General features: G+C 57.3%; 1 protein-coding gene across 2 annotated transcripts in view; it reads right to left on the minus strand.

Moving 5' to 3' along the window:
- Positions 1-25,134, minus strand: part of FBLN1 (fibulin 1) — an 87,681-nt gene that overhangs the window by 19,034 nt on the left and 43,513 nt on the right. Inside the window, exons 13-16 of one of the 2 annotated variants that reach the window (XM_003125955.6) lie at positions 24,292-24,423; positions 22,532-22,655; positions 6,980-7,122; positions 4,976-5,107 (exon numbers count right to left, since the gene is read on the minus strand). In XM_003125955.6, the coding sequence (XP_003126003.3) occupies positions 4,976-5,107; positions 6,980-7,122; positions 22,532-22,655; positions 24,292-24,423 (531 nt within the window). Of the gene's footprint in view, positions 1-4,975; positions 5,108-6,979; positions 7,123-15,891; positions 16,362-22,531; positions 22,656-24,291; positions 24,424-25,134 lie in introns of those variants that run through there. The other variant, XM_005663736.2, reaches the window with a different exon arrangement.

Raw genomic sequence — 25,134 nt, forward strand, 5'->3', positions numbered from 1 at the left:
CACAGATGGATGTACTTCCTTCCAGGAGCTGAGGCCGCAACACAGGGACTCGCGTCACAGTTTAAGCGAAGGGACTGGCGGAAACTCCCGAGGCCCAAAGCTCATACCGGGGGTCCCTTAACAGGGATTTATTTCTGTTTCGATGCTCCTACTGGTTTTCATAAAATAGAGGCTTCCTGTTAATTACGCAAAGACTGAAAAACAAAACTGGTAGGGGAGGAAAAATGAGGAAAGCCCGCACTTTCTTTCAATCTCCTTTTGGGCTGGGGAGCTCACAGTTTTAGAGCTGTTCTTATTTTTATTAGCAGTATTGCTGTCACTTTTAACAGCCACACCTGCTGTATGTGGACATTCCGCAGGCCAGGGACTGGATCTGAGCCTCAGCAGCTGTAGCAACAAATCCTTTAACCCACTGCGCCAGGCCAGGGATCCATCCTGCTCCTTTGCAGCAACCTCAGCTGCTGCAGTTGTGCTCTTAACTCACTGTGCCACAGTGGGAACTCCTAACTATTACTGTTATTAAGAGGGGACATCCATTGATACAGTTGAATTCTACGAATCTCAACTCACATGCCAGGGGCCTGGCGTGGCTGATTCCTCTCGGAAACCAGAGAGCCGGGATGCGGAGCCAGGAGAGGCCAGGGCGGAATGGCCATTCCATCACCTGTGGGGGGTCCTGTCCTGCCAGGGAGTGTCCAGGCTTCGGAGGGCTGTTTTCCCATTGAGCTTCCACGAGCTGGGGCGCTGGCGTCTTTTCCGCTAGGCCTTCAGTACGGACTTGATGGCGCGTGTACCGGATGTCAACCCCTGGCGGCAGCTCAAAGTCCTCGCTGCCCAGACCTCACGCTCCATGGGGCTAATGCGACAACACTCCCAGCATGTCCACAATCTCACGAAACATGTCGTGTGACAGGAAGAGCTGACTTGCAAATAACTGCTACCCTACTGCCACGTACCACACTGGCCAAGGATCAGGCTCACAGAATCGACCAGAGGGTCTAAAAAGCAAGCTAACTGAGGGCTGTCTAGTACCTATTGGCTTCGGGCAAGGTTTGTTTTTTTTTTTAGGGCTGCACCCATGGCATCTGGAACTTCCCAGGCTAGGGGTCGAATCGGAGCTACGGTCATCGGCCTACACCACAGCCACAGCCATGCCAGATCTGAGCCGCATCTGCGCCCTACACCGCAGATCACGGCAACACCGGACCCTTAACCCGCTGAGCGAGGCCAGGGATCGAACCCACATCCTCATGGATACTAGTCAGGGTCGTTACCGCTGAGCCACAACGGGAACCACTTGGGGAGGTTTTAACAGCAATTTTGGCAAAGCTGATCCTCAGTATAGAGATTTTTTTTTTTCCCCTCCTTAGAAAAACAGTTACAAAGCAGTGGTGGCGGCGCCGCGGGGGGTTCGGGGAAGGCTGAGGCTCAGATACCAGCCTCTACCCAGTGGCTGGCTGTCCAGGGGCGGCCGCACTTGCTGGTGGCTGATGATAGGCGGCCCATGCCCAGCTCGCGAGGGCGCCCATTAGTCATCTCTCGGAGCTATTACCTGAAAGACCCCTTATGGAGCAGCCCCTGCCTACAGCCAGCACTCGGCTGAGCAAGGAATGAATCCGGGGGCTGGGTAAGGAAGGCTTTGTAGTGGCCCGAGAATACCTCAGGCATCAATAGAGCATTTTTGTGCAGCTGGAGAATACACATCCTTCATTTTTCATTGACAGCTGGTGAAAGAGGAATGCAGCGGGCGGCCGCGCGGCTTTACACGACGGCAGCTCGGCCCTGCTTCTCAGCCGCCTTTATCCCTGCCAAGAACTGGTTTTTAAAGGATGCATTAGGGGCAGGCCTGGCCCTTTTAGGTTCTTAATCGACTCTGACTCTGGGGTACTTTTTTCTTCTGTTATCTGGGGAGGATTGAGCTCCATGGCCTGGGGGTCTTGGCGGCTTGACCCTGGTTATTTTTCGGGGATGCAAACTCTTAGTAACCGCATCCAAGCCAACACCAGCAGCTGGCGGGCTCCAGTTCTCCGTGTTTGGGGAAGGCTGGGCTCGAAGCCTGCTCTGCCCCCAGCACCGAGCGGCCTAGGCCAAGCCTCCTGTCCTCATTGGCCCTTGCTCCTTCACTGGTGAGTGGGGAGACTCTCACCAGGTCACAGGTTGTGGCAGTGACAAGGCACCTGCTCCTGGTACTAAGTGTGAGCTGCTCCTTCACGTGCCTTATGGCCCAGCTCAGACCTCACCTCTTCCAGGAAGCCCTCCGGGCCCGGTGGCCAGTGTCTGCACAGGGCGTGGCCTAGAGCTCTCTAGGCAGGGGTTCAGGCATCGCCTGTGAGTAGGCAGGTGTCCCCTCTAGGTGCTGCAAGCTCAACGGGCCTGGGAGCCCCACTGGGGGTAGGGGGTACAGCAAATGGGAGGCTTGAGTGGCCAGGAAAACACTTTCCTTGGACATAAAGGGTTTCTGCCTAAGACCCTGCTTGAAACGAGAATGCACGGCTGAAAATGAGTCTGCAAACATCCTGGGCCCTGCGGTTTTTCAGTTGCTTAGTCTCAGACAGTCATTTCCTTGGCTCCGTCTTTGCCAAGAGAGACAATCACATCCCCAGAGGCCTTCCGGGGACCGACCGGGGATGTGGCGGGTGAGCGGGCTCGGGGCGGTTCCCAGGCTACTCGAGGCCAGGGCAAGACCAGCCATTGCAGGTGGATGGACCCAGAGCCGTAGGGCCAGACCCGTGTCCAGGGCTGGGATGCGCCAGGGCAGCTACTACCCCCCAGAGCTCAGAATATTCCAGGATGCACAGAAGTTACTAGGGGCAGAAGAGGAGAGGGAAGGGGGTGGGATGGGGGAAGCCCAGGGGAGAGACACCCCCACACACACCCTGAAGCAGAGAAATAAGGCAGCACCTGGCAGGCACAGAGAGCCAGAGCTCAGCACAGCAGTGAGCAGAGGCTTCTTTGTCTCTGAGGCCCGGGGAGGATGGCACCTGCGGTGGCCTCTCACACCAGGGGCTCTGTCCTGTCTCTCCCCTGAGAAGACCAGCCAGCCCCCTTGCTGCTCTGGGCCTCGGGGTCCCCTCTACAAAAGAAGGAACTGGAAAAGATGGCCTCAGAGAGCCTCCGGGCTTTGAGATGCCAGGATTTTCTGCCCCAGTGGATGGGAAGCCAAGAAACAGAGACTCCCAGGTTGGTTCTGTTTGGACTATAGATGCAGCTAGAAAAATGTGCTGGTGAGCACTGGCTCCAGGCCCGGCCGCTTCCCAGCCCCCGGCCCGGGTCATCCCAGGAAGGCTTTAGCTGGAAGGGAAGGCGCACACATTCTAAGGAGCCTGCCCCCCAGGGAGGCCTCGAAGCGTTGGAGGCTTGTCCCTGCCTCTCGGTTGCTGCGCTTTGATAACCTGTTTCTGTCCCCCTTTCTCAACCCGGCAGAAGGCAAAGCCTTTAGGGGCAGGAGCTGCGTGGTGTTGACTCATCTCTGTACCCACAATGCTGGCCCAGGGCCTGGTATGGGGCGGGGGGCGGGGGGGGGAGGCTCTGCAAGAAGATGGAAAAGAAATGCAAAGAATGAACAACCACCTGGGAAGGTTCTGGTTCCAACTGTGGTTCCAAGAGCTGCGAATCGCCCCAGAGCCAGCCGTGTTGCAGCCACGCCTACAGGCTCGGCGTCAAGCACGAGGCTGGCCCAAGGTGCGCTTCTGCGTGGGTGCCAGCAGGCTGCTCAGCAGCCCCCACACGGGGGGACAAACCCTCGACCCTACCTCCTATTGTCTGTTCCCACCTCCCCATCCAGGCCCGGGAAGGCCCCTTAAGCATCTCTCCACCTAACGACGGGGGAAACTGAGGCCCCGAGTGGGCAGTGACTCAAGGGCAAGCGGCAGGTTTTATGGCTGCTGACACCCAAACGGCCGGCCCTCCCCTTGGCACCCCAGCCATGGCTAATGTGCCATTCATTGTAATTAACTAATTATTCCTGCTGCCAACTAGCGGAGGAGGCCGGGGGTGGGAGGCCCCCCCAGATGACTCAGTCATGTTTACAACATGCAAACCCATTTAACAGCTTGTAAAGTCACTATAAATGGCTCTTTGGCAACAGGGGAAAAACCATCCCCTGTCTCCAGCTGCAGCTTAACAACGGTCGGCTCCGGGGCCTGGCGGACCAGGGTTCTGAGGTCCAACAGCGCCACCTAGAGACCGCATCCCCAAAACGCTCTGCTGGGGACCAACAGCAGGGGTGCTGAAGACCTCACAAAATCCAGGGCCCCAGAGACGCCCGTAGCCCACTGCTCCCGGCCCGACTCACAGCAGGGAAACTGAGCAAAGGCAAAGGACAGCGCCGGGCCCTCAGCGGCTCAGCTGCCTGGAAAATGTTCACAGAGTCTAACTGTAGATGCCACGTGGCAGATGCGGTCGTTTTCAACCCACGAGTTTGGATCCTTTCCAACGTGACCCTTCAGGAGAGGCATTGCCGAGGGCTTCCAGGCTCACCAACACCTGTGTTTCCCCCCCCCCAACTCCAGCCCTCTTTGTACACCCAAGGCATGTTCAGAGGCCTGGGACATCTACCCACCGACACGCGGGAGTGGCCACTATGGACCGGAGGCAGGTGAGCAGGTCCTGATGCCCATTAGCTAGTCTCCAGCTGCACCACAAGAATAAAAATCCTATCTGCTCCTACACCTGGGGGACGGTGCCGAGTCCTGGGACCAGCGCTTGGCCTGCGGGATCTTGTCTGAAATTCACAGTGGGGAGACGCAGAGACCTCGTCCGTCCCCAGTTAATCCACCCCTGGTAGGTGGGGAGACTGAGGCCCACAGGGGTGTCCCCGAGAACTGGTGGCTCCACCACCCTGGGCGACGAGGGGGTTCCAGCCGGGCCCTGAAGGATGGGACGCAGGAGGGAACTGAGTTGGTCCCCTACAGGCCAACTGGCTGGGCGGGCGGGGGGGCACGTCCGGACGGCCCTGACGTCTCCGGCCACTCACCCACGGTCATGCCGTCCATGTAGCGCTTGATGATGTCGAAGGAGTCCCGCAGGTTCCCGTCCGTGATGTCGAAGATGATGTCAGCGTGGTTGGCGGGATGCGCTGGCGTGACGGCCCGGAGGAAGATGATCTCTGCCAGGGAGAAGGGTGGCATGAGAGGGCACAGCGCTGGGCCCCGCGGCCCTGAAACAGCCCCTCGGGCAGTGAGGACCCAGCACGAGGGGCCCCCAGGGGCCCTGGATCACAGCCCATCCCCCTTTTGCCAACCGGGAAGCCGAGGCCTGGCGAGATCTGGGTCTTCCCTGAAGTCATGGGGCTGAGGAGGGGCAGGGGCGGCGATGGAAGGAACTGGAATTAGTCGTGAGTCCTCCGGAAGCCTGGCCTCCGGAAGGGAGGAGGGTGAGGGGACAAGGAGAGAGAGGCCGGAAAGCGCAAGGGAGCTGGCTGGGCTCCTGCCCGCAGCGACGAGGGTCAGACAAGCCACTGCCCAGGCCGGGCCGGGCAGTCTGGTGGCTGGGTCCCTCTCCCGGACCACCCGACACCAGGTCGGCTGGCTGCCCTCGGCCAGGAGCACCCCCTCTCTGTGCGATCTCGGGGGCGTCCTTTCTCTGGGCCTCAGCTTCCTCACCTGAGACGTGAAGGAAGTGCCCAGCAAGGGTCCGCCCATCACCAAAGGTCAAGGTCTGGATTTCCTGGGCCCAAGAGGCTGACAGGTGTCCCTAACCACGCCCACTCCCGACACAACCAATTATAGGCCCGCATGGGTGGGGGGCGGGGTGGGGGGGACACACGGTGGAGACACAAAACCGGGTTAGGGATTTGGGAGGGATTCGTGTGTGGTTCAGTGGAACCGCCATCCTGCACAAGGCAAATCGCACTCAGGGATTTTCTCGGACCCAAGTCTGGGCCATGCTGCAAAGATTCTGTGCCTCGCCTTTTCTAGAGGAACAAACTGGCAGCTAGGGGCCAGGGCCACCGGCTCCTGCAGGCAACCACATCCCTGGGGCACCTCTCCTGCCCTCCCACCCCAGCGGCCAGGTGCTGTGTCTTGGCACGGGCTCCCGCATCACCTGAGGACCCTGTTGCACTCGGCGTGTAGGCAAAGGGCAAACGGTCTGTCTTCCCTGAGAAGGCCAGGGGCTCCCTGTTAGCGCTGTGCCCCACACCAGCCCTGGCCTGCAGGCTGCACACCCCAAGGCGAGGCGTACAGAGCAGCACCCCATTTCATCGCTGCCTGCCCGGGCCCCACTGGTGTGAAAAGAGGGCTGTGATGGCAGGTCTACACTGCAGGCTGGGAGCTGCCTGTGGGGGTAGGGGCGAGGCGGGCACACTGACTGCTTGACTGCTGGGCTCTTGGAGCCAGTCTAGCCGCGCCAGCCCATCTGTCCCCATCTCCAGGGTGATGCTGCAAAGAGCATCAGCTGCAACCCACTACTGGCTCCCAAAGCCTTGGACTTGAAGCCTCAGTTCCAAGTGCAGGCCCCCACCTACCCTTGGCTCACCTCTTGCCAAGCCTCTACCACTCCAGCCAGAAAAACTCGCTTCCTTCCTCAAAGGTCCACACTCCTCACGTACCAGCAGGCCTTTCGGGAGGTGATCTGCTCTGCCTGGCACCCTCCTGCCTCCTGGCTCCCCAATTGCCCTAGATGAGCTCCCAGAGGGGAGTCACTGCCTCCTGGAGGCCCTCCCTGATGCCCCCGTGCTCGGCACAGAATCGACACTTGGTAGCTAGTTGCTGAACGACTGTTATCCCTAAGAGACCCCCCTGCCCCCACACCTGCCCTGAACTGAGAGACCCAGGGACGGGCTGGCACGCTGCTGGGTGGTCTGGGGACACGGAGGAGATGCAGAGGCAGGGAGGGCTGTACCTTCCAAACCCCAAAGCCACATCTCACCAAGGAGGGGCTCCTTCAGGCCAAGCTCTCAGCTCTGGCAAGGGGGTTGCCTGGCCGGGAAGCTTACCCAGGCGACGGCCCGTCCCAGGCCGTGGGAGCGGCCACTCACCTTCAGGGCGGGTGAACTCGCGGAAGGTGGGCAGCGAGACGACGGTGTGGGAGATGGTGTGCACCGGGGCCAGCACGCAGGTGACGTCGTTGGGGCGGCAGGACTTGATGCACCGGATGGTGTCCGTCTTCTCCTGGCGGAGCCTGAGGGGACCACAGCATAAGGGGGGGAGCAAAGCTGGGGCCACCACGCCCCCCAGAGACTGGCGTCCAGGCAGGAGGTGCAGGTGGCGGGGCAGGAGCACCGCTCCCCGAGACGGCTCCGTCGGAGACCCGCCTGGCCTCCAGAGCCCAGCTGCTCCGTGGGGCAGCCTCCTGGCCCTTCCTGCAAACTGGACCAAACAAACACCCACCACGTGCCCCAGGTTCCGTCTGCCCTGGCCAGGATGAGCAGAACTTTGCTCTTGGCCAACGACATAAACTGAGCTTCAGGTTCTCCAACGGCAATCAAATTCGTTCATTCGCTTGCTCAACCAGGGTGTCTTGAGTATCTGCTGGGTGCCAGGAGCCAGGGACACCAAAGCAAACGCGGGAGACAGGGTCCCGCCTTCCTTGGGGCCCCGGGTCAGGTGGGTGGCAGGGCTAATAACTGAGGGTGTGGTTATAAAGCCCCCAGCTCAGTGCCCAGCACGAAGCAGTCAAAGCCCGTCACGGGACAGATGGGGAGGAAGAAGGGACATACGTTTGTTACAGGTCTGGGTGTATTTTATAAACCTCTTCGGCATAAAATACAACATAAATGCAAGAGCTACACAAGACAAAGGGACAGATGAATGAGTATTTTAAGGCCAAGCACTTTATAATCAGCACTCAGGGCAAGAAAGAGATCTCCAACTCATAAAGATTTTTTTTTTTTTCAGGGCTGCACCTGCGGCATATGGAGGTTCCCAGGCTAGGGGTCCAATCGGAGCTGTAGCCACCGGCCGCCACCACAGCCACAGCAACGCAGAATCCGAGCCACGTCTGTGACCTACACCACAGCTCGCGACAATGCTGGATCCTTAACCCACTGAGCGAGGCCAGGGGTCGAACCCGCAACCTCATAGTTCCCAATCAGATTCGTTTCCACTGCACCATGACAGGAACTTCAGAGATTTTTGAAACCAAGTTTCTGGTTACCAAAGGGGAGACGTGGTGGGGGAGGGATCAGTTGGGGGTTGAGACTGACACGTCCACACTCCTGTCTAGAGAATAGGTGGGTGACTAGGACCTGATGTATAGCACAGGGTAATCTACTCACATAACCTACATGGGAAAAGAACTGAAAAGGAACGGATACATGTGTATACATATAACTGATTTACCTTGCTGTACACCTAAAACTAACACAACTTTGTAAGTCAACGCTGCTCCAATAAAATTTATTAAAGAAAAAAAAAATACAAGGAGCTCCCACTGTGGCTCAGCGGTTGACGAACCCAACTAGCATCCATGAGGACACAGGTTCGATCCCTGGCCTCGCTCAGTGGGTTAAGGATCTGGCGTTGCCGTGAGCTGTGGTAAAGGTCACAGACGTGGCTTGGATCTGGCGTGGCTGTGGCTGTGGCGTAGGCAGGTGGCTGCAGCTCCGATTGGATCCCTAGCCTGGGAACTTCCATATCTGTGGGTGTGGCCCTATGGAAAAAAAAGGACAAAAAAAATTTTTTTCTAAAGAAAAAAAGATCTTCCCCTGCCACCTGAGGTCCCTGCATGTGTCCTGGACCCGTCTCAACCCCCTTGGGCGTCCCCAAAGTAACCCCTGTCCCCACTCTCCTAGAAATCGCCTACCTGGGTTCCTTTGTGTGGCATCACACAGGTGTGCCTTGCCAGACACAGGCATGTTAAACGTTTCCACTAAAAAGTCTGTCATCTGTTATACCTTTTGAAAGTCCTTTCTAACCCACAGGTGTCCTCCCCACCCCTTCATCGTCCACACAGTTTATCTGTTAAGGAAGCAAACAGGTGAGCCATAGCGCTTCCTAGACCTGGGCGTGCTGACCGCGTCCTCCTGGTGCAGCCTCGCCCGAGCCTCTGTCCTCAGCATTCCTGGCACGTTGGGAGCTGGATCCAGACACCTGATCAGATGCAGACCCAGGGCCTTCGGAAAAATGATAGTCGATGGTGAGTCTTCCATGGGGAGGGGATGCACGTGGTGTCTGCGTCTCCTTTCTGTGATGTCATCAGCTGCTAATTCTCAGGGCCCAGATCTGCTGGTTTATCATGGATCGAGCCATGCTGGAGTTTGACTCTATAATTTCTTTTTCACTTAGTAGTTTGACTACTTCTGTAAAGAGATGCTTCCCCTCATACTCTCTGGCTACCAGGGGGCATAGTTCATAGAGGAAAAGCAAGATCACTGCTTGATTGTTTATCTGCATTGACCCGAAGGTTGCTATCAGCATTCAGAGGTTATTAGTTGACTTTTAAAATTTTTTCCCTTTATTTATTTTTTTTTTTTCGGCCGCACCTGCAGCATATGGAAGTTTCCGGGCTAGGGGTTGAAATGGAGCTGCAGCTGCAGGCCTACGCCATAGCCATGGAAACACTGGATCCTTAGCACACTGAAGAAGGCCAGAAATCGAACCCATATCCTCACGGACACCATGCCAGGTTCTTAACCCACTGAGGCACAATGGGAACTCCCAGTTGATGTTTTAAAAAATCATCATAGGAGTTCCCTTTTGGCCCAGCAGTTAAAGGATCTGGCATTGTTACTGCTGTGGCTCAGGCTGCTGCTGTGGCACAAGTTTGATCCCTGGGCTGGGAACTTCTGCGTGCCATGGGCACAGCCAAAATAAATACATAAATAAAAGTATCAGTATGAACTCATAGCTTTAAACTATTTGATGAATTTCAATCCATTGCACTTATTATCCCTTGTTGGAGCTCAAGTTTTCCCATCTTTGGCCACAGAAAAAACCAGATTGGCCGCTGAATGCTCGTGCTGGGGCCCTAGGAACCTCTGATAGCTTCCTGCTCTCTGGTCTGACAAGGTGGTCCAGTCTCGTCTTATACTTTATGCCCCAGCTATTTCTCCAACAAGTCCTGGGTTTGTGTTTCGGTTTGGTTTTGTGTTTTAGTGCAAAAGGGTATTTCAACCACAATCTGGATACCAGGACTGCTCAGTGCTCCTGAGCTGGTCCTTGCTTCCAGGCCTCTTCTGTGGGCATGTTCAAAAATAAAATACATCATGAGTTCATACTGATAGCTACAATTCAAAACAAGAACTATACATTTAAAAAAAATTAATCTCCCCTACATACAAAAGAAATGTCTCTCTCTCTCTTTTTTTTTTTTTTTGGCTGCTCCCATGGCATGTGGAAGTTCCCAGGCCAAGGATCAGACCCACACCACAGCAATGACAACAGCAAATCCGTAACCACTAGGCCACCAGGGAACTCTCTAAATCTCCTTTTTTTCCATATCAAAATCCTGGTTCACAGGAGAAGACAGGCTATCCCGTAATTATTTATCTAATTTATTCTCTATATTGACCCAGCAGTCTCAGAATAACAATGCTAAAATTACCATCACTGACACTTAATAATTTTTTGGATCTGTTCCCCCTATTCTATCTACAATTTTTATTTTTAAAAATGTATTTATTTATTTATTTAGGTCTTTTTAGGGCATATGGAAGTTCCCAGCCTAGAGGTCGAATGAGAGCTGCAGCTGCCGCCCTAGTGACACACAGCCACAGTAACACCAGATCTGAGCCGCGCCTGCGACCTACACCACAGCTCTCAGCAATGCTGGATGCTTAACCCACTAAGCAAGGCCAGGGACTGAACCCCCATCCTCTTGGATACCAGTCGGGTTCTTAACCTGCTGAGCCCCAACAGGAACTCCCACAGGTCACAGTTTTGATCTAGTCTTTCTGGTGTACTTTCTAGTGGATGTCACGCTGTTCTTTTTTTTTTTTTTTTTTTTTTTTCCCCCTCCTTTTTTGGCTAATCCTTCTGTTCTTTATTCCATTTTTTCCTACAATAACTTCATATGAGATTTCACCTTGATACATTTTGGTTGATCTTTTTTTTTTTTTTTTCTTTTCTTTTCTTTTCTTCTTTTTTGGCCTCCCTGTGGCACATGGAGTTCCCAGGCCAGAGATCAGATCTTAGCCTCACTTTCAACCTACGCCAAAGCTGCGGCAACACCGGGTCCTTTAAACCTGCATCCCAGGGCTCCAGAGATGGCGCTGATCCCATTGCACCACAGCGGGAACTCCTGCTTGATCATTTTTATGTAAAATTAGCTTTCCTGGAATTTGAGGAAGAGGTGCGGTTTCCAGTGGTTTCTCGGAGCTCCCTCGTCTTTGTTTTTGGCAGCCTGCTCTCAGGACCTTCCTTTTCCAGAGTCTCTACTCTCTCTTTCCCACTCAATTCTCTACTTCATTTCTAGCAGTTTCTCCTTAGTGTGAGATCCTGACCTTCAGAGAAGGCCTGATGGCTCAGTTTTCAAAGGTCCTTGGTGTTCCCGTGTGGCTCAGAGGGTTAAGGATCCAGCATTGTCACTGCTGTGGCTTGGGGGTCACTGCTGGGGTAGAAGTTTGATCTCTGTCCCGGGAACTTTTGCATGCTGTGGGAATGGCCAAAATAATAATAACAATAGTAATAAAAATAATAAAAAGGTCTTCCAGGCTAGGCACTCCATCCCTTCCATCCTGCCCTGAGCTCCCTCTACTACTGGCCACTGGAATGAGCAAGATGCCTCCGGGTCTGTTCTCGGGCTGGTCTGCCGTGCTTTCTAGGGGCTACGTGCTGACTGCTCTGGGGTTTTCCCACAGCTCTCTCTTGCACGGATGCCAACACGACGCAGGTGGCATGAACAATATTTGGGGGTTCGTGGGGACACTGTGTCACCTTGTTTAGCTGAAGATGTTTTCCGTGGAGTAAAAAAAAGTCTTATCTCATTCCGGGTGCTTCTTGCTTGGGATCCAGAGAACTTCAAAAACCACATGGCAGCATCTTCCCTGACCACGGTGCCCGACAGCTGGCACACGTCATCTCATGTAAGCGTCCCGGCTTTTTCCGCTACACCGCACTGCCTCCTTCCTTAGCTAATAAACTGCCTTGTTTTTCATTTGGGAATTTTAGAACGGCGCTGGTCTGAGGGGCTTTCTGAATATCTGACAAGCAGAGACTAATCCCAGGAATCCTGCCCTCTTCGCAGCATGGGGCAGGGCTTCTGAGAACCAACCCTGGAGCCAGGCTGCCTGGATTTAGAGCGTGGCCCCACCTTACACCAGGGGTGGGGCTCTGGGTCAGGTAGTCACGCTATCTCCGTGTCTTCACCGTGAAATGGGGTCACAACAGTACTTTGCTCACAAGGCTTTGCGAAGGTTATTTAAGTGCTTAGAACAGTGCCTGGTCCATTGAAAGCAGTGTCATCACTGTCATTATTTTTATTGTTATAATAACAATGACCCTAACTATCCCTCACCCGGGGAGCTTGGTTTAGCACAGTGACAGTCAGAAGCGCACGCCCAGGTCCAGGAGTTGGAAGTGATGGCAGCTCTACAAATTCTCTGAACTTTTATTCCCCATTAATGAATTAATTTATTTTATGGTTGCACCCCCAGCATATGCAGGTTCCCTGGCCAGGAAGAGAATCCAAGCCGCAGCTGCGGCAATGCGGGATCCTTTAAGCTGCTGCGCAGGGCGGGGGATTGAACCCGCACCTCTGCAGTGACCCAAGTTGTTGCACATTCTTAACCCACTGTGCCGCAGCAGGAACTCCCATTCCTCATTTAAATCGAGATCCAAATGAACATTCAAGTACCTTCCAATAAATGGAGAAGCCAACACTTCCTGGCTGCCTGCCAGACGCCACACGCTGCCTTGCGCCTAAGTAACTTCACGTTATTTTCAAAATAATCCACAACATGGGCCTTGAAGCTCGGAAAGGCAATGACACATTCAAGGTCACAGAACTAGCAAACAGCAAGGTGGACATTCAAACTCTTGTTTTTGTCTGTTTGGTTGGTTGGCCTGGTTTGGTTTTTCTGCACCGCGTGACCTCAGCAGACTGATACTGGATACCACGATGGAGCCTCAAGGGACTGCGGGAGGCGAGCATTCAGGTAATTCAGCTATCACCCCCCACGTGTGCACTCAGGTACACACAGAAACACCAGAGGTGCCCTAAAATGGAGCAGGACACTTTACGAGGTAGGGTGCTCCACAAGCAAGGGATTGTACAAGCCAAACTGGATAGGCAGTTGGTGGTAATGCTGTAGAGAGATTCTGGCCAGCCATATATGGTTCGTGAATGGCTTATAAAGCCCCTGGGAATTTTTCTCCCATCTTAACACCCCTTTGGAAAAAAGTGCTCCTCTAGCCTAGTAATCTGGACCATGCTGAAAGAACAACTGAATACAGTCGTGAGTCCTTGCAGTGCCCTGCTGATTTCACAGAATAGGTGGTATATGAACTAAGCCTTGAAAATACCATCCATCCATCCACCCACCCTTCAGTCTTCCAACCTCCATTCATTCATCCATCCAACCATCCATCCTGCATCCATCATCCATCCATCATCTACCCATCCATCCACCATCCATCCATCCATCCATTCTTCATCCATTCATCCAACTATTTCCTATCCAACCATCCATCCTTCATCCATCCATCCTGTATCCATTATCCACTCATCCATCCTTCATCCATCCATCCATCATCCATCCTTCATCCATCCATCCATCATTTATCCATTCTTCATCCATTCATCCATTACCTCTCCATCCAACCATCCATCCCTCATTTATCCATCCCGCATCCATCCATCTATCCATCCATCCATCCCCCTCCATCCATACGTTTATTCAGATGTTTACTGCGTTCCTTTGACAGGCTGAACATTCTGAAAGCAACGCAGAGAATATACAGATCCAACCCCTGCCGTCAAAAAGGCCCCAGAGCAGTGGGAATGATACAAAGCAACAACAGCAAATGCCAGGGTAACTGCTCTGATGGAGTACGCCCAGCACTAGAAAAGCTCAGATTCAGGAAGGGCTTCACTGAGGAGGTGACTTTTACGCTACGTCTCCAGGGAGAGTGGCAGTTTGCAGGAGGGTGGCATGGCACGTGCTAAAGCCAGGAGAAAGCACATTCAGAGAAAAGCAAGAGCCCTGTGTGACCAGACATGAGCGAAGGGGTGAGCCAGAACAGGGAGCAGGAGGGAGACACAGCTGCAAAGATGCACAGAGGCTGGAGCTGGCAGGGCCTCGAATGCCATCCCAGGGAGTTGGGCTTCAACTTCTAGTACAAGAACCACAGAAGGTTCTAAAGAAGGTATAGACATAATCAGACTCATCCTTCTGAAAGGCCCTCGGATAATGGGATTCTGGAAGCTGGTCCAGACCAGAGAGCTCAGAGGGGAGTCTGGGAGACAACGAGGAGCTTGCAGATGAGTGGCTGGAAGCACGTGTATGCTGCCATGGCAAGTACCTGCTGCCTCTGTCACAGGGCACAAGCCATAGAGTTAACTGGAAATCCACCGTCTCTACTGGACAGCCCTTCCCCACCTTCCTTCCATGTCCTTGCAGGCAGGACCTTAGGATTCTCCAGTATCTTTTACTTGAGTCCTCCGACTTTCTGCCTTGCCCTCATGTTTCTGCTGGAAAACAGCATCAGAAGCCACAGAAATGACAGGCACATAAAGCAATGTTGGCAGGAAGTCGTCCAGTCCCTCGACAGACATGGGAAGGGCACCTACTGTGTGCTAGGCACTGCCAGGAGCTAGGGACACAGCACTGAGTGGGACAGAATTGGCCCGGGCCTGCACAGAGACTTCGGATGTGGGGAGACGAAGGTGAACACAGATCAGCGGGCCCCGCAGACTGCGACGCGCATCACAAAGGCAGGGCTGTGTGCGGAAGGCTGACAGAGGAAACACAAGGTTGTCAAGGAAGGCCCCTCGGAGATAGGGGCCCACAGGCTGAGGTTTAGCCAACATTCAGGCCAAGGGCGCAAAAGCACGTGCAAAGGGCCTGAGGCAGCCAAGAGCTCAGCGGTGTGGCTCAGGGCAAACCAGCAAGGGGTAAAGCACCCGAGGTCGGGCTGAAGATGGACACATGGACTAAAGCAAGCGGGGCCTCGAAAAGCACGCTGGAGGCTTGGCTGGGATCACGGTGGGAGAGATGAGGAGAGGCAGACGGATCGAGGCCCTCGTGGGCGGTATTGTGACAGAAGGGAAGAGTCCAAGCTGTAGAGTCAGCAACCCGAGGTTCAAATACACACTGTGTGATCTTGAGAATCACTCACCCGCACTGAGCCTCTCTGGGGCCGGCACGCCTGCCTCACAGGATGGGCAGTAACGCATGGCAGGACGGACACACTCACGATGCCCTCCTCTGCCTCCTCCTGGTACCAGTGCAGGGGACAGACCTCACTCAGGTCAGGGCTGCTCACAAGATGCTGCAACTTTGGATGCTGCAACTGTGCTCAGGGTTTCCCACCACAGGTTCGGGCTTCCCATCCAGACAAACAGAACCAGAGGCTTGAGTCTCAAGAGACAGCTTTTTGGTCTCGTTTAAAGCCTCAGGTCCTGGTGATACAACACGAAAACCAAGCTGGTGCCAGGAGGCTCGGCTGGACCACAGACAGGCCACGGACGCTTGACCGAGCCCGAGCCCCCTTCTCTGGGCCTCGAATTCCACATCCGTGGAGTGAGGGGGGGATGGAACTCCACTTGTTACCGTCACCTCGTCCTCTGGGCTCAACCCAAGTGGAGGAGAGAGAATCAGCTCAAGATAAACCCCGGAGCCAGCTCGTTCTCCCTCACTGGGGCCCCCTGGCGACTCCCATCAACGGGGCTCCCAGGCGCACACCCCTCACCGAAAACACTCCTGGGTCACCCTGGGGGCTCCAGGCCGAGGGGGTCACAGCGGCAGAGACTCCTGACCGCGCCAAATAAAACCAAGGCACGCCCGCCAGCCATGCTGGGTGCGATCTCCCGCTAAAACTTTATTCAAATCCCGGAGGGGAGGGCGAGGAAAGCAACAAGAGGGAGCCCCCCCCACCCCGGCCCCGCCACGGCCCAAAGCGAGTGCTCAGAGCTCTGCGGACACAAAGATGTAAAGCTTGGCCACAAAGGAGCTGACGGTGCCGTGGCGATAGAGGTCCATTCTGACGGTGAGCAGCAAGTCCCTGGGCTCGGGGACGGGCTTGGTGAGGGCCACCACCCCGCTGTGGTGGTTCACCTTCTGGGTGGTGAAAAAGCCCTCCTCATTGCCGCCGGTGATGGCCAGCTGCATGCTGTCCCCGGGGACCGCACTGGAGGGGCCCATGCGGAAAACCACGGCGGGCACTTGGATGTTGGTGGGGAAAGAGAGGTGGTAGTAGGTTATTCGCAGAGGCAGCTTGGGGCACTCCTGATTCTCATGGCAAGGCAAGCGCTCGCAGCGGCTGCAAGAAAAGTGGACAGAGAGACAAGACGAGGGTTAGGGCCGGTTCAGCAAGCGGAGAAATAACAGAGCAGGGCAGGGGAGCGGGGGCTCGCTGGGCGGGGCCTCCCGCCGCCCTCTGGCCAATCAGCCAACGGGAAGCGCACCCCTCACTCACCTGTGGGAGGGGCCGGGGACCTCCGGGCCGCGGACTCAGGCACCAGCCTCTTCCAACACCCTCGGGGGGGCGCTGGGTGGCTGGGGTCAAGGGTCGTGCCTGGAGTGAGGTGTGTCCCCTCCTCGCGGGCAGAGCCCCACCCCGGGCTGTCCTCACCGGGCACACCCTGGCCCCTGAGTGGCGTCCAGGCTCCTGGCTCCTCGCCCAGACAGTGGTCTGGGCTGCACAGGGCTTGCGGTGGCTCTCGGGGGCGACCCCCCCCCGACGTGATCGCCTCCGCACCAGCCAGCAGGGCTGCGGCCGTCCCCGAGCGCTTGGCTGGCCGTCCCGACGCATGTGCTGGTGTGACCGCGCCGGCGCTGGGAGGGTGGGCTGAGGGCAAGTCAGCGGCCTTCCCGGGGCCACCGAGAGAGCGCCCGAGGAAGCCAGACCTGCGCGCAGGCGGCGAGGTCTGTTCCCCTCCCTCTCTAAGCCCTGTGCTCTAGGCCCGTCCTGTCTGTGACCGCAGGGCCAGCCAGGGCTGGCAGCCGGGATGGGACAGCTTCTCACGTCCTGTGAAGGGGTCTCACTTCCTGGGACAGGATGGGGACAGGGTCTCACTTGCCACGAGGTGATAAGAATAGGGCCCATCACCCTCTGAAGGCGGCGCCTGAGAAGCGGAGGAGTCAAGGCGCAGAGACCCACAGGACCTGAGCGCGCTCACCCCGGGACGTCCCGCCGTCTGGACTGAGCTGGATTCTCCAGTCCGGAGCATCAACTGTCCCGGCCTCCTGTCCAATCTCCCCTTCCACTTTCTACGTTTGCATGCCTCACGTTGGGTGAGGAGGACGTATTTGACACTTGGCACTTATTGTGAGCGCCGTCTCTTTACGTCCTGGGCCCAGGCTCTCTATCAGGACTCACAGGAATCCTTTCAGCTACTTGGCCATGGGCCACTCGGAGCTCTTAGAAAGGACAGCCCTCGGAATGAGCTCCACACTAGTAAAGGCACGCGAGGGGCAGGAACCCCGAGGAGGAGGCTCCTGCATGAGAAGAGCAGGGCCCAGAGGCAGAGGCAGTGATAGGAAAGAAGGCAGGCATCGGGGCTGCTGAGGGGCGCCCACCCCCAGAGACACCCAGGTCCAGGCCAAATAAGAGTGTGCCCGGCGACTGGGGAGAGACCGCGGGACGGTGCCTGGCCTCGTGCTGGGTACATCGGGGCTTCTCCTCTGCCAAGCTGCCCTCACCGTCCTTATTCTACTGACCGGAAGACCGAAGCTCGGTGAGGACACGGGACTTCCCCAGGACCTCACAGTCTGTGCTAACTGGCAGAGGCAAGGTCAGCTTGTCTCACTCCAAAGACTGTACACACACACACACACCCACACACGCGCACACCCACACACGCACGCACCCCCCACACACACCCCGCTCCAGCTGCTTCAGGAAGGGCCTGGGGGTCTGGCCAGCAGGTGGCGCTAGAGTCCCCTTCATGTGCCTTCGGTTTTCCCCCATCTCCCACGTGCAAGGCCAGGGGTTGGCTATTGCCAGGGGACGAACCCCGCGTGCGCATGCGTGGAAGGCAGGGGGCGTGAGCGGTGTGCGAGGTTCTGGTACAGCCCCCGCGGCCATCGCACACCCGAGAGCGGGCCACGTCTTCCTCTTCGATGAGCTCCCTGCCCCCAAACCCACAGAGTCGTTAACTGGAGCCCCCCAAAGCCTTTCCTCACTCTGGGCATTTCTGGGCCTGGCTCCTTCGGGACACTCACGTCCCCAGGGCAGGAGCGTGGCTCTTTGGCTTTTTCTCCCAGCAGCAGCACCAGCTGGACGCCTACCATGTGCTTTCTTCATGTGCACAAACCAGCATGGCCCCGTCCCGGCTCCGACCGGCCTATCCTGCTCCACCCCTACTTGCTGAAACAGCCCAGAGAGCAAACCAACCGCAGCCGGGAGGCTGGCTGTCCGGCTGGGGATGGCACGGAAGTCTCGGTGCCCGGGGGTCTGGGCCGGGGAGGGGCTGCCGCGGCTGCATTTCCTCCAGAGCAGGGGAGCCCTGGGCCCCTGGGACCCGACACCTCGGTTTCCATCTCAACTCACGTGACACAACAACACGCCCCAATGTTTCAGTTCAACAAATTTGATCAGGACACCCCAAGTTCCATGAAAACGCATCTGCTGCAAGGCGCCCCACACCAGAGGCAAACAGGGTCCTCCGGCGGGGTCCCTTCTCCTGGGAGGCACAGCGTTCCGGCCGCCCCCAGGCCGTCTGCTGGCAGTTCCCCGACTTTCGTGCTCCCGTCATCCTGGCCGCTCTTCTGGACACAAGCCCCAGGAACCGGCCAGGGCAGGGCTCCACCCGCTCTGTCCACCAGCATCACACCCTGGGGCCGGGAGCCGCGCCAAGCAAGGCCGCTCAGCCCGGCTCTGCCTTCCCAGACCACTGGTGGGGTGAGGAGGATGTTTTTGGCCCCGTCTCCGCTCCAGGACCCGGCACATTCCTCCGGTGGGTCGGAGGGAATTGTGTGGTCAGCATCTTAACAGCCCGGCCGGTCCGTGAGGCCCAGGCCTGTGGTTTGCGGCCCAGCCTGCTGGGTCATGCTCCAGTTACCACCCTCGGCCACCTGGGAGACTGGCCAGAAAGCGGCTGCGAGCAGAGAGAGAGGACTGGCCGGAGAGGGACAGGGACAGGGACAGAGACAGAGACCCTCAAATCCTGCCTGTCAAGGCTTCCTGCGTGTTAACCACTGAAGGGCTGGCCGCTCGTTTCTTTCTCAAACAGCTCTGTTTTTTTCTTTTTCTCTTTTCAGGGCCGCACCCGCGGCATATGGAGGTTCCCAGGCTGGGAGTCGAATCTAGCTACAGCTGCTGGTCTACACCACAGCCACAGCAATGCCTGATCCAAGGCATGTCAATGACCTACCCCACAGCTCACGGCAACGCCGGATCCTTAACCCACGGAGCGAGGCCAGGGATCGAACTTGCATCCTCATGGATACAGATCAAGTTCATTAGAGCTGAGCCACAAGGGGAACTCCTCTAATACAGCTCTTTTAAATTTTGCAAATTGTTTTCTAAAGGTCAGGTAATAGATTCCTTATAAGGATGTTTGCCGAGAAGGAAAAGGCCCATAAAAGAGAAAACTCCAGGCTGAGTTGTCCGCAGCGCTGAGGGAAGGTTGGCCTCTGCTCACCTGGAGCTTGGCCTGCGTCCTGCCCACATCAGTGCCTTGTCCCCATGTCACACTAGGCTAGGGGTGCTCCTGTGGTCCCAGAGTAACTCTCCTGAATGGAAATGGGGCAGCCAGGACAAGACCCCCTGAGGCCCCTCAGCCTGGGAGTCCAGGCCCTGCCCCCACTTCCTGTGCCGGACGCTGGGCTCCTGGCTGCTCTGATTCCTCAGCAGTGTCAGCAAAGGAGAAATTGTAACCAAGCCCTGCACTGTGCGCAACAGGAATGGGCCCTGGACCACACAGCCCCTGGGGAGCCCGTGTCTTGTCTTCCCTTGGGAAGGCTGAGCAGCCCTAGCCTTGGCCGGTCCCAGTCAGCCCACAGGGCACATAGTCAGCAGCAGAGCCGGAGCTGCGGAGCTGCTCTGAGGAAGCTCTGTATTCTGAGAACGAGGCGGCCAATTCTCAGCCTCCTCGCCACCACTGTTCCCTAAGCACGGATGCCGGCTCGGGGCTGGGCACCTGGAGCTCGTTACCGCTAATCCTTGTTAATCCCCAAGGCAGTGACCAGCGGGGGCTGCCAGAGCCGTGTTACCGAGACAGAAGGGGCCCTGGGTGGCCAAGACCCAAGGTCACGGCACCGAGGAGCAGGACTGTCAGGTCCTGACACGGGGGCCACCGCCCACCTTCCCGCCGTCCATAACAACTGGCAGTCAATACACCTTGGGGCGCCTCCCCACACTCCCAGGGCTGAACCCAGCAAGCGGTGTGGCAGTTGGCTCTGCCACAATCACAGGTCGTCCCACAGGAACCCAGGGGGGCAATACCAGCACCCCCTTTACAGCAAGAAGTTCACAGGATCTATTCCCAGTCAAGGTCAAGGGGCCTGGAATGGACTAGGCTGGGAAGCAAACCTAAGTGAGCCCGACACCCAAGCCAGATCGTTCCAGAAGGAAACAGCATCTCCACTAGGCTTGGGAATAGCCACAGGGGACCCTCACACCCTCCCCAGCTCCACTTGCTTCCCGGCCTCTGCTCCGGTGCCAGGTGGTGCTGGCGAGCAGAATGTGTGTCACCGGGGCAACGGTCTTCCCTGGGGGGCTGCCTGGAGCCTCCTCCTCCCCGCTCCTCTTCACTGTGGGTGGGGGCCCGCTTCCTGCCCTTAATACAGAGACTGCTGGAGCCCCCACTTTATCCGCCCCCAGAGGACAGGCTGACACATCCCCGGGATGGGACAGACCAGGCCCTGGGGCATCACCCGCTCTGTCAGCAGAACGCGGTTCTGCTTCCTTGCTGGGAACCCTCCTGTTCCCCCTTAACGCATGTCCACACCCCACTCCAAGCCCACCTCCGCTGCCTCCCTCTCTGTCTGACTCCTCTTCCCTCCTCATTCAAGCATCACCACCTCCGGGCATCCCTGCCTTGTGCCTCCAGCCGGGCAGGGCCCTCCTCTCAGCGTCCCTGCACTCTGCAGCCACTGTGGTTCCTGCCTACGCTCCTCCTGGGTGCAGAGCAGGAGTTGGGGGTCTTTGCGGGCCCACTGTCTGTCCGGATGCCCGCACGTAGTGGGCTCGAGATGAACCATCTCCCCAGATGAGTAAAGGACTTTCCCTGGCACCAGCGGGGGCTGGCGAGGTGGGGCGGGTGCAGCCAAGGATTCCACAACTTGCATCCGGCCGATTTCGGCTTCAACCTCAGCGCCAGCCTGCCAGCCCCCACCCCGGCTTAGGAGGAGGGAGGACCCCCTCCCCTGTGGCTTTCGTGGCTGTGTGTGAGTTAGAGGCCAAGAGCAAACAGCCCATCTTCAGGAAACCTCAAGCCCAGACACAGGCAAGGGCCTGGGAGTGTGGGAATCTGGACAGACAGCCACACAGCCTCAAACGGAGGACACAGATCTCTCTTCACGGCTCTGGGGGCACCAGCCCTGCCCACCAAGCTGCTGCTGGGCCCACGGGCTCCTGGGAATGCTGTGCCCTTGCACGCCCAGTTCTGGGGCAGCTTCCCCTAACCAGCTAGAAGGCAGCTGGGGAACCAGAGGGGACCGGGGGGGGGGCAGATGAGCACCCCAATGTCGGGAAGGACAGCAAGCCCCTGAGCGGCTCCCGCTCTGGCAATCCACCAGGACAGCCAGAACTGTGGACGTGAGCAAGTGGACGCCGGGGCCTGGCACTGACCCTCTGGTGGGAGGAGCAGGAGCAGGCTCAGGAGGCGAGTCACCCAGGCAGCCTGGCGGTGGCTTTGAGCACTTCCTGGGACACATGTCTGTGCTCCTGACATTGGCTCCCACCGCAGGGCTTTTCCTGAAACACCTGCCAGGGGCACTAATACGATAAGAGGTGGGGTCGTGTGTGGCAAGACAGAGGGTCCTCACTTGAGGAACGGGGTTCCTGGACACCCCAGCAGACACCCCGGGGGCCTGAGAGGGGCAGGCTCACAATGACATGTGGACGCACAGTGACAAGCTGAGGACACAGCACCTCCCGAGCTGTCCGCGCAGTCACTGGGCTGAATGGAATCTGGCTTCCCCCCCCCCGTTTCATCTACAACGGCACCCCAGCAAGTCACAGCAGCTCGCCCACAGTCATGGCCACCTTCACCCGACCCAGAGCACGCGCTGACACCTGCGGCTCACAGATGCGGAAACTGAGGCCCAGACCCTGGCCCGAGGTTTCCCCCGGCAGAGCGAGAGGTCACGACCTTGGCTTCCTGGGACCCGTCTCACTGGCAGGTGGGGGCCTGAGAACCAGGGCTCCTGGAGTTTCCCAGGAGCCACGTGGGAGGGCACAGCTCATTAACTCCTGGCCCGGGCGGGGAGCCGGGCCCCGGCAAGGCCGACCCAGACAGACGATCGCGGGGCCCAGGGACTTACGTGTCTGCGGAGCGGCGGTAGTTCTCAGGACACTCGAAGGCCAGGCAGCGGAAGCTGCCCTGGATGTTGAAGCAGGTCTCGTTGATGGAGCAGTTGTGGATGCCGGTCACACACTCGTCGATGTCTGCGGGAGACCCCGAAGCAGCACCGTGAAGGCCAAGGCCCCCCCGGCCACCCCTGTCCACGGCTGGGGGTGCCCGGACCTCCCGCCAACCAGGGTCGGGGGAGGTCAGCCCATCCTTGCCGTCTGCTGGCTGCTCTTTCATTTATAAGTGACTTAGATTTAAATCTAAATGGCTGTTAGTCACAGTTCCCGGGGCGAGCGTGATGACGGTGACATCAAACGCTCTCTGATGGCCCTGGTTTTGCAGGAATAACGCACTTGATTCTCACAACAAGTCGATGAGGCAAGGGCTGTGCTTATCCTCGTTTTAGGGACGAGCACACAGAGGTTAAGCGACTGGCCCAAGGTCACATATTTTGTAAGTGGCAGAGGTGAACTCGGAACCCAGGCAGCCAGCGCCTCTCTGAGGCTCAGAGGTGCCCTTGTAACGTCCCGGGAGGAACGAGCAGAAGCTACCAGCCCCGCTTTACAGACGAAGAGACTGAGATTTAACGGGTCCTATGTCACACCCAGTGTCCAGGGCTGGTCACTATCTGGGCCTGGGGGACTGTCACAAGGTGACCTTGGCCATGGGGAGCCGTCCCCCTTCCCACAACTGTCCAGAGCAGCCAAAGGGTGGGTTCAGGGGATGTCACCGCGCCAGAGGCATCTGTTAAGAGATGCCAAATCCTGATTGTCGGTGGCAAAAACAGCCCTGCCCAACCTCAAAGGCTGAGGCTCAGGAATGTGTTTTTGCCGCGTCTGGCAGGACCCCAGGCTGCGGTGAGGGCGCCTGGCCAGGATCAGGAAGTCAGCTGCTCTTTCAGAAACGCGAAAACAAAGCAACTTCCACCCAGAGTCCTGGACGGGCTGAGCAGGTCCCTCCCAGGAAGGCCCGCAGCTCCCTCCCCGCCTTTGATCGAAGTCCTCAAACCTTCTGACCAGGAATGACACCTGCAGAGCCCGGGGCCCCCAGCCGCAGAGGGGGTCATCAGGAAGCGGCTGGACAGACCTGACCTCTGATTCAGCCTCTGTGGCCGCTCCCGGCAGGGAGGCCCGCGTGTCCATGCCAGGGCTGCTCATTCACAAACATGTACTCAGCAGCCCCTCCGGAACCAAGTGGACCACCTCAGGTGCGGGGTGTCCTCAGAAACGGGAGCCGAGTACCAGCCGGATGCCACTTGCCCGCTTTTGGCAATGCTGGAGGCGACTCTCAAGCCCCAGCCAGACCCTACAGCCATTAGGTCCCTAAATACAGAGACCTCAGGCTTGTCACACATCCTGACTGGCCCATCCCCTTGCCAAGTGCGGACCAAGACCTTGAGACAGAGGCCCGTACCATCTGCTCACTGCTTTGCCCTTAATACCTGGCCCAAAGCAAGGGTTTGTTGAATGACTGAAGGAGAGCCTAAAGGGCAGTGCTAGGCTGTGGGTCTTCCTGGCATTGACGGCCCGTTTCCTTCACAGTGGCATCTTCCAAAAGGCTGCCAGCCCCCCTTTGGGCCCCCCTGGGGCTTCCCAGGTTGGGGCAGGAGGGCTCAGCCCTCCCGGAGGACAAGTGTGCCCGGGGGCAGGAGATCAGGACACAGCCAGGCTCCCTACCCGAATGCAGAGCCCCAGGACGGCCTGAGAGAGACCAGGGGCTCCACGTGCTCACCTTGGCAGTTGCGGCCGTTGGGGGCCAGCCTGTACCCGGTCGAGGGGCAGCTGCACTGGAAGCTTCCCGGGATGTTGATGCAGCGGTAGGAGCAGATGTGGCCCCCGGTGGGCAGGGCGCACTCGTCGATGTCTGTGACAGCAAAGCCCACCCTTAGTGTCCGTGTGGACCCTGGCCGGGCTCCACCCCCGTGGGCTGACTGAGCTGCGGCCTGGGGGGCAGCTGCCCAGGCCAAGCTGGACCCAGGGGGCCTTGAAGCGCTGGGGCTGGGGCGGCCTCAGAGGCCATCACGTGAGAAGGGAAAACTGAGACCCAGAGAGGGGATGCACCTAGCCTGGAGCCACACAGCAAGTTCATGGCGTGAAGCGTGTTTGTGGGGGAGGAGCCAAGGCTTCAGGGTGACTACATGGGGAAATGTTTTGCCAGCCAAGCCCTAGTGCCACTTGTTAAATGTGTCATTAACACACGCACCTTATGCAGACGTAGGAATCATCTTAACAACAGTTGCCTAGGAGTTCCCGTAGTGGCTCAGTGGTTAATAGATCGGACTAGGAACCATGAGGATGCGGGTTCAATCCCTGGCCTCGCTCAGTAGGTTAAGACTCCCGTGTTGCCGTGAGCTGTGGTGTAGGCTGGGAGCTGTAGCTCCAATTCGATCCCTAGCCTGGAAACCTCCATATGCCACAGGTGCAGCCCTAAAAAGACAAAAAAAAAATAAAAAACAAAAAAAAAGTTCCCCTTCAGGCACCCTAGGAAGCGCTCTTAAGCCATGATTTGGTTTCCTCCTCCAAGAAGCTGCAACTGTGGGCTTAACCCGCATGTCATAGCAGAGACGGCCCAGGC

This window comes from Sus scrofa, chromosome 5, assembly GCF_000003025.6.
Source record: "Sus scrofa isolate TJ Tabasco breed Duroc chromosome 5, Sscrofa11.1, whole genome shotgun sequence".
NCBI classification, from domain to species: Eukaryota; Metazoa; Chordata; class Mammalia; order Artiodactyla; family Suidae; genus Sus; species Sus scrofa.